A 9,370-nucleotide genomic window follows, 5' to 3' on the forward strand; every position below is an offset into this window, starting at 1 on the left:
TGATATTTTTTTATAACCCAACCCTGATCGGGACTTCTCCACAACTTTGTCCCTGACCTCTTTGGAGAGCTCCTTGGTCTTCATGGTGCTGCTTGCTTGGTGGTGCCCCTTGTTTAGTGGTGTGGCAGACTCTGGGGCCTTTCAGAACAGGTGTATATATACTAAGATCATGTGACAGATCATGTGACACTTAGATTGCACACAGGTGGACTTTATTTAACTAATTATGTGACTTCTGAAGGTAATTGGTTGCACCAGATCTTATTTAGGGGCTTCATAGCAAAGGGGGTGAATACATATGCACGCACCACTTTTCCGTTAATTATTTTTTTGAATTTTTTGAAACGTTTTTTTTTCATTTCACTTCACCAATTTGGACTATTTTGTGCATGTCCATTACATGAAATCCAAATTAAAATCCATTTAAATTACAGGTTGTAATGCAACAAAATAGGAAAAACGCCAAGGGGGGTGAATACTTTTGCAAGGCACTGTATGTACAGACTCAGTGAGCATAGCCTTGCTATTGACAAAGGCCACCGTAGGCAGACCTGGCTCTCAAGAGAAGACAGGCTATGTTCACACTACCCACAAAATGAGGTGGAAAATTCCTAATTTCCTGCCAAATGTATGACCATATTAGAGACACATACTTCCCTCAGATTACTAAGACCCACAAAGAATTCGAAAACAAATCCAATTTTGATAAACTCCCATATCTACTGTGTGAAATTCCACAGTTTGCCATCACAGCAGCAAGATTTGTGACCTGTTGCCACAAGAAAAGGGCAACCATTGAAGAACAAACATCATTGTAAATACAACCCATATTTATGTTTATTTATTTTCCCTTTTGTACTTTAACTATTTGCATATCGGTACAACACTGTATGTAGACATAATATGACATTTTAAATGTCTTTATTCTTTAGGAACTTTTGTGTAATGTTTACTGTAAACACTTTTGTTTATTATCTATTTCACTTACTTTGGCAATGTAAACATATGTTTCCCATGCCAATAAAGCCCTTTGAATTTAATTGAATTTAATTGATTCCAAGGTGTGGGAAGTGTGCAGGAGGGCATGGAGTGTGGGGTTAGTTGGAAGGGTGTTTTATTTTAATTACATTTTTTATTTTCCCCTTTTCCCATTTTGTTTCACAAAGTATAATGGATTTATATTTTAGTCCAGTTTGGGGCGGTAATGCAACATATTGGATGCCGACCGCCGTTATACCCCATTGAAGAAGAGGAACTGCGCATCACCAGCACAGATAGAACAATGAGACAGATATTTCCCCGGATGTATAAATGTGAAGCATCCGCTTGTCGTTTCCACTCACTACATAGCTAACTATGGTAGTGTAAGGTAGCCCAGTGTCCGGCAGTGGGAGAAGATGGATCTAGATGGATTTTGACCTACATTCTGCAAATGTTCTCATCGATGAAACATTTGATCTCAATACAATTTTCTGCTCCCCAAACTACAATATGGACTAGGTTTTGTAGACGTTACCCTTTGCCAAAGTTTGAAAAAAAAAATAGCGTTGTTTAGAAGGAGTGCAAAGGCGAATAGAGTTATTGCACACACGTACTTCACAGAGTAGGCGGAAATATGCACATGTTTGCTAGAACACGCCAACAGGACCTCGCTTGGCTCTGCCCAACTCCTTGCTGTTCTGCCCACTATGACTCATTTGTTCCCGTTTGAAACGACGGGCTGTGGTCTATCTTGGTGAAGTTATAGGAGTCTTTGTCACTAGCGTGAGGTTCGAAGTTCAAAGCGTTTGAAGTAAACAACAGCAACAGCATGGAGGTAAGATAACTGCCTTAAAAAAATAATCTCTAAAACCAATTCAAAATGTACACATAAACCGCTTGTTTCGATGGAAAGTCACTGAATGCTGCGAATACATTGTCTTGGGATGCTTTTGAACTGAGTAGCCTGCAGAATGGTTGGCCATTCATGAGTGCATGGCAGACACCTGTTCAATCTCAAGGAGCATAGTCCATTTACTGTCATTAGTGGAAAAGGACAAATGTAGCTAACGAGAGGCTTAGGCCTTCAATCATTGGCCTCTGGTTTTGTACAGTATTACATTATATTGTTTTGTACAGTATTACACTGTCTGTCTGTTGTATGTCTATGGTATGGTTACAGGGTTAGTCTATGTGTTGTAGGTCTATGGTATGGTTACAGGGTTAGTGTATGTGTTGTAGGTCTATCGTATGGTTACAGGGTTAGTCTATGTGTTGTAGGTCTATGGTTTGGTTACAGGGTTAGTCTATGTGTTGTAGGTCTATGGTGTAGTTACAGGGTTAGTCTATGTGTTGTAGGTCTATGGTATGGTTACAGGGTTAGTGTATGTGTTGTAGGTCTATCGTATGGTTACAGGGTTAGTCTATGTGTTGTAGGTCTATGGTATGGTTACAGGGTTAGTGTATGTGTTGTAGGTCTATCGTATGGTTACAGGGTTAGTCTATGTGTTGTAGGTCTATGGTTTGGTTACAGGGTTAGTCTATGTGTTGTAGGTCTATGGTGTAGTTACAGGGTTAGTCTATGTGTTGTAGGTCTATGGTATGGTTACAGGGTTAGTCTATGTGTTGTAGGTCTATGGTATGGTTACAGGGTTAGTGTATGTGTTGTAGGTCTATGGTATGGTTACAGGGTTAGTCTATGTGTTGTAGGTCTATGGTATGGTTACAGGGTTAGTCTATGTGTTGTAGGTCTATGGTGTGGTTACAGGGTTAGTCTATGTGTTGTAGGTCTATGGTATGGTTACAGGGTTAGTCTATGTGTTGTAGGTCTATGGTATGGTTACAGGGTTAGTCTATGTGTTGTAGGTCTATGGTGTGGTTACAGGGTTAGTCTATGTGTTGTAGGTCTATGGTATGGTTACAGGGTTAGTCTATGTGTTGTAGGTCTATGGTGTGGTTACAGGGTTAGTCTATGTGTTGTAGGTCTATGGTTTGGTTACAGGGTTAGTCTATGTGTTGTAGGTCTATGGTTTGGTTACAGGGTTAGTCTATGTGTTGTAGGTCTATGGTTTGGTTACAGGGTTAGTCTATGTGTTGTAGGTCTATCGTATGGTTACAGGGTTAGTGTATGTGTAGCCTCTGTAGGTTTATATATCAGATGTCTCTTCTCTCCCAGCCCCGGCAGAAGTTGGTAAACTCAGTGGACCGCTGTGTAGACGAAGCCCTGGAAGGCATTGTCTCTAGCTCTGGATGTCTCTCTCTACTGAGGGGCCACAGGGTGGTGGTCAGGGCTGACCTGGAGGCCCTCAGGGGCCGGGTGGCCCTGCTGTCTGGAGGGGGGTCTGGGCACGAGCCAGCACACGCAGGTAGGACACGCATACCTGAATACACACATTCAGACACCAATGTTGCGAATTCAGGGGACCTGACCGGGACTCGAAATCTGGGTCCAGCGACTGTCAACCCAACCATTCTTGACGAGGTCTCTAGATGTATACACACCACACACACACACACACACACACACACACACACACACACACACACAGTCTCTCTCTACTGAGGGGCCACAGGGTGGTGGTCAGGGCTGACCTGGGGGTCCTCAGGGGAGGAGTGGCCCTGCTCTCAGGAGGGGGGCCTGGGCACGAGCCAGCACACGCATCCCCTCACTCTCTCTCCTCTCTCTCTCTCCTCTCTCTCTCTCTCTCTCTCTCTCTCTCTCTCTCTGTCCTCTCTCCTCTCTCTCTCTCTCTCTCTCTCTCTCTCTCTCTCTCCTCTCTCTGTCTCTCTGTCCTCTCTCTCTCTCCTCTCTCTCTCTTCTCTCCCTCTCTCTCCTCTCTCTCTCTCCTCTCTCTCTCTCCAGGGTACATAGGCAGTGGTATGCTATCAGCAGCAGTAGCAGGTGGTGTCTTTGCATCCCCTCCCCCAGCCAGCGTTCTGGCGGCCATTTTGTCTCTACGTGACGCTGGAGCGTTGGGCGTTCTACTCATCGTTAAGAACTACACCGGAGACCGCCTCAACTTCGGCCTCGCTGCCGAACAGGCCCGTAACCGTGGCGTCGCAGTCGAAATGGTGATTGTCGCCGACGACTGTGCGTTTGATCAACCCAGTAAGGCGGGGAGGAGGGGCCTGTGTGGGACGGTGTTCGTTCACAAGGTAATGGATAAATAGAACAGTGTGTAATCTCTTTTTGACCATGTTATAAAAGACAAAAGTATAGCATTTTATATTCAGATATAGGATTTTAACCACTGACTTCAACTTTAAACCCAATCATCTAGGACTGTTTTGATGTTACCACATCATCAAAATAAAGTCATTGATCTCTCTTAATCTCGTTCAGCTTGCTGGGGCTCTGGCTGAAGAAGGTTGTCCATTGGATGAGATCGTCTCCAAGGTGACAGAGGCAGTGAAGGGCATTGGTGAGATCTACGCACGCTCACGACTGTTTCACCCAGTCAGCTTTTCTCTTGTCTGTATCTGTCACGTGAGTATTTACGGCGAGTGTATGTTCCTCCTGTAGGTACTCTGGGTGTCAGCTTATCTCCCTGCAGTGTTCCAGGCTGTCTGCCCTCCTTTGACCTGCCTGCTGGGGAGATGGAGCTGGGACTGGGTGAGATAGAGAGAGCTGGTACTGGGTGAGGGAGGGAGAGCTGGTACTGGGTGAGGGAGGGAGAGCTGGTACTGGGTGAGGGAGGGAGAGCTGGTACTGGGTGAGGGAGGGAGAGCTGGTACTGGGTGAGGGAGGGAGAGCTGGTACTGGGTGAGGGAGGGAGGGAGAGCTGGTACTGGGTGAGGGAGGGAGGGAGACCTGGGACTGGGTGAGGGAGGGAGACCTGGTACTGGGTGAGGGAGGGAGGGAGAGCTGGTACTGGGTGAGGGAGGGAGGGAGGGAGAGCTGGTACTGGGTGAGGGAGGGAGAGCTGGTACTGGGTGAGGGAGGGAGAGCTGGTACTGGGTGAGGGAGGGAGGGAGGGAGCTGGTACTGGGTGAGGGAGGGAGAGCTGGTACTGGGTGAGGGAGGGAGAGCTGGTACTGGGTGAGGGAGGGAGAGCTGGTACTGGGTGAGGGAGGGAGAGCTGGTACTGGGTGAGGGAGGGAGGGAGAGCTGGTACTGGGTGAGGGAGGGAGAGCTGGTACTGGGTGAGGGAGGGAGAGCTGGTACTGGGTGAGGGAGGGAGAGCTGGGTCTGGGTAAATTACATTAAATGTTTGGAATAGATAACTTATATTGGGGGGGAAAGAGCAGTTAGTTATTTATTATTTAGATCATGTTAATGTCTTTCTCCTCAGGTATCCATGGTGAGCCTGGCATTAAGAGGTCAAAGGTCAGTGTAATAAAGTTAGTGTACAGTATAGGCTGTGTTCCAAATTGCACTCTATTATCTGGTCAAAAGTAGTGCACATATGTAATAGAAGGGTGTCATGTGGTCCCGTGTAGCGCAGTTGGTAGAGCATGGCGTTTGTAACGCCAGGGTTGTGGGTTCGATTCCCACGGGGGGGCCAGTAAAAGTATGAAAATGTATGCACTCACTAACTGTAAGTTGCTCTGGATAAGAGCGTCTGCTAAAATGACTCGAATGTAAATGTGTAGTAATACGGTGGCATTTGAAATGCACCTGTTGTATTTCTATTAATTTGATCTGTGTATCATCGGGGCTGGAGATGTTGTGTATAATCGGGGCTGGAGATGTTGTATATAATCGGGGCTGGAGATGTTGTATATAATCGGGGCTGGAGATGTTGTGTATAATCGGGGCTGGAGATGTTGTGTATAATCGGGGCTGGAGATGTTGTATATAATCGGGGCTGGAGATGTTGTATATCATCGGGGCTGGAGATGTTGTATATAATCGGGGCTGGAGATGTTGTGTATAATCGGGGCTGGAGATGTTGTGTATAATCGGGGCTGGAGATGTTGTGTATAATCGGGGCTGGAGATGTTGTATATAATCGGGGCTGGAGATGTTGTGTATAATCGGGGCTGGAGATGTTGTGTATAATCGGGGCTGGAGATGTTGTATATAATCGGGGCTGGAGATGTTGTATATCATCGGGGCTGGAGATGTTGTATATAATCGGGGCTGGAGATGTTGTGTATAATCGGGGCTGGAGATGTTGTGTATCATCGGGGCTGGAGATGTTGTATATAATCGGGGCTGGAGATGTTGTGTATAATCGGGGCTGGAGATGTTGTATATAATCGGGGCTGGAGATGTTGTGTATCATCGGGGCTGGAGATGTTGTGTATCATCGGGGCTGGAGATGTTGTGTATAATCGGGGCTGGAGATGTTGTGTATAATCGGGGCTGGAGATGTTGTATATAATCGGGGCTGGAGATGTTGTATATAATCGGGGCTGGAGATGTTGTATATAATCGGGGCTGGAGATGTTGTGTATCATCGGGGCTGGAGATGTTGTATATAATCGGGGCTGGAGATGTTGTGTATAATCGGGGCTGGAGATGTTGTGTATAATCGGGGCTGGAGATGTTGTATATAATCGGGGCTGGAGATGTTGTATATAATCGGGGCTGGAGATGTTGTATATAATCGGGGCTGGAGATGTTGTATATAATCGGGGCTGGAGATGTTGTGTATAATCGGGGCTGGAGATGTTGTATATAATCGGGGCTGGAGATGTTGTATATAATCGGGGCTGGAGATGTTGTATATAATCGGGGCTGGAGCTGTTGTGTATAATCGGGGCTGGAGATGTTGTATATAATCGGGGCTGGAGATGTTGTGTATAATCGGGGCTGGAGATGTTGTATATAATCGGGGCTGGAGATGTTGTGTATAATCGGGGCTGGAGATGTTGTATATAATCGGGGCTGGAGATGTTGTGTATAATCGGGGCTGGAGATGTTGTATATAATCGGGGCTGGAGATGATGATGATGTTGCCATGATGACCTCTCTTTTAGGTGACCTCGGCAGACCAGGTGGTGAAGACCATGGTAGACCATATGACCAACCCTGCCAGCCAATCACATCTGTCGCTGAAGTCGGGTACAAGGGCCACCGCACTTAATCAGTGAAAAGTTGAAAATGTGGAAAACTCCTTTTAACCATGGACCCTCCTTTTAACCATGTACCCTCCTTTTAACCATGTACCCTCCTTTTAACCGTGTACCCTCCTTTTAACCGTGTACCCTCCTTTTAACCATGTACCCTCCTTTTAACCGTGTACCCTCCTTTTAACCATGTACCCTCCTTTTAACCATGTACCCTCCTTTTAACCGTGTACCCTCCTTTTAACCATGGACCCTCCTTTTAACCGTGTACCCTCCTTTTAACCGTGTACCCTCCTTTTAACCATGTACCCTCCTTTTAACCATGTACCCTCCTTTTAACCATGTACCCTCATTTTAACCATGTACCCTCCTTTTAACCGTGTACCCTCCTTTTAACCGTGTACCCTCCTTTTAACCGTGTACCCTCCCTCTCTCCGGTACAGGTGACAGTGTGGTTCTGTGTGTCAACAACCTTGGAGCGCTGTCTTGTCTAGAGATAGCTGTTGTTACTAGTTCTGCCATACACTACCTGGGTAAGACACTAACTGACAAACTGTGTGAATAACGATGCATAATATTGTATTTTATTGCATTATGAAAAGCTCATTGTTAACCTCACATCGTTATTGGGGGCACCTTGTTTACATTCTCTGTGGAATCTCTCTTTGAATTTTTTATTTATTTTTTTGCCATGGTTACAGAGGGTCGTGGGGTGCGGGTTGCCCGGGCGATGTCGGGGTCATTTATGACATCACTGGAGATGGCCGGAGTGTCTCTGTCACTGATGAGAGCAGACCAGGAGATACTCCGACTGTTTGGTGAGAACACACAGTCACCTTGTAACACTGGTTTGGTGAGAACACACACAGTCACCTTGTAACACTGGTTTGGTGAGAACACACACAGTCACCTTGTAACACTGGTTTGGTGAGAACACACACAGTCACCTTGTAACACTGGTTTGGTGAGAACACACACAGTCACCTTGTAACACTGGTTTGGTGAGAACACACACAGTCACCTTGTAACACTGGTTTGGTGAGAACACACACAGTCACCTTGTAACACTGGTTTGGTGAGAACACACACAGTCACCTTGTACCACTGGTTTGGTGAGAACACACACAGTCACCTTGTAACACTGGTTTGGTGAGAACACACACAGTCACCTTGTAACACTGGTTTGGTGAGAACACACACAGTCACCTTGTAACACTGGTTTGGTGAGAACACACACAGTCACCTTGTAACACTGGTTTGGTGAGAACACACACAGTCACCTTGTAACACTGGTTTGGTGAGAACACACACAGTCACCTTGTACCACTGGTTTGGTGAGAACACACACAGTCACCTTGTACCACTGGTTTGGTGAGAACACACACAGTCACCTTGTAACACTGGTTTGGTGAGAACACACACAGTCACCTTGTAACACTGGTTTGGTGAGAACACACACAGTCACCTTGTAACACTGGTTTGGTGAGAACACACACAGTCACCTTGTAACACTGGTTTGGTGAGAACACACACAGTCACCTTGTAACACTGGTTTGGTGAGAACACACACAGTCACCTTGTAACACTGGTTTGGTGAGAACACACACAGTCACCTTGTAACACTGGTTTGGTGAGAACACACACAGTCACCTTGTAACACTGGTTTGGTGAGAACACACACAGTCACCTTGTAACACTGGTTTGTTGAGAACACACACAGTCACCTTGTAACACTGGTTTGTTGAGAACACACACAGTCACCTTGTAACACTGGTTTGTTGAGAACACACACAGTCACCTTGTAACACTGGTTTGGTGAGAACACACACAGTCACCTTGTAACACTGGTTTGGTGAGAACACACACAGTCACCTTGTAACACTGGTTTGGTGAGAACACACACAGTCACCTTGTACCACTGGTTTGGTGAGAACACACACAGTCACCTTGTAACACTGGTTTGGTGAGAACACACACAGTCACCTTGTAACACTGGTTTGGTGAGAACACACACAGTCACCTTGTAACACTGGTTTGTTGAGAACACACACAGTCACCTTGTAACACTGGTTTGGTGAGAACACACACAGTCACCTTGTAACACTGGTTTGGTGAGAACACACACAGTCACCTTCTAACACTGGTTTGGTGAGAACACACACAGTCACCTTGTAACACTGGTTTGGTGAGAACACACACAGTCACCTTGTAACACTGGTTTGGTGAGAACACACACAGTCACCTTGTAACACTGGTTTGGTGAGAACACACACAGTCACCTTGTAACACTGGTTTGGTGAGAACACACACAGTCACCTTCTAACACTGGTTTGGTGAGAACACACACAGTCACCTTGTAACACTGGTTTGGTGAGAA

The 9,370-nt window shown here is 46.1% G+C and overlaps 1 protein-coding gene across 1 annotated transcript in view; it reads left to right on the top strand.

The window, feature by feature from the left end:
• Positions 1–1,341: 1,341 nt before the first annotated feature.
• The window catches only part of tkfc (triokinase/FMN cyclase), a gene marked incomplete at its 3' end in the record, with an annotated part of 15,603 nt that continues 7,574 nt past the window's right edge, over positions 1,342–9,370 (top strand). The window contains exons 1-9 of the mRNA XM_084196698.1: positions 1,342–1,816; positions 3,155–3,344; positions 3,842–4,134; positions 4,322–4,400; positions 4,502–4,591; positions 5,271–5,305; positions 6,904–6,988; positions 7,437–7,526; positions 7,695–7,811. Of these exons, the coding sequence (XP_084052824.1) occupies positions 1,811–1,816; positions 3,155–3,344; positions 3,842–4,134; positions 4,322–4,400; positions 4,502–4,591; positions 5,271–5,305; positions 6,904–6,988; positions 7,437–7,526; positions 7,695–7,811 (985 nt within the window). The remainder of the gene's footprint in view (positions 1,817–3,154; positions 3,345–3,841; positions 4,135–4,321; positions 4,401–4,501; positions 4,592–5,270; positions 5,306–6,903; positions 6,989–7,436; positions 7,527–7,694; positions 7,812–9,370) is intronic.

This window comes from Coregonus lavaretus (genome assembly GCF_964263955.1).
Source record: "Coregonus lavaretus genome assembly, contig: HAP1_SCAFFOLD_2336, whole genome shotgun sequence".
Classification (NCBI taxonomy): domain Eukaryota; kingdom Metazoa; phylum Chordata; class Actinopteri; order Salmoniformes; family Salmonidae; genus Coregonus; species Coregonus lavaretus.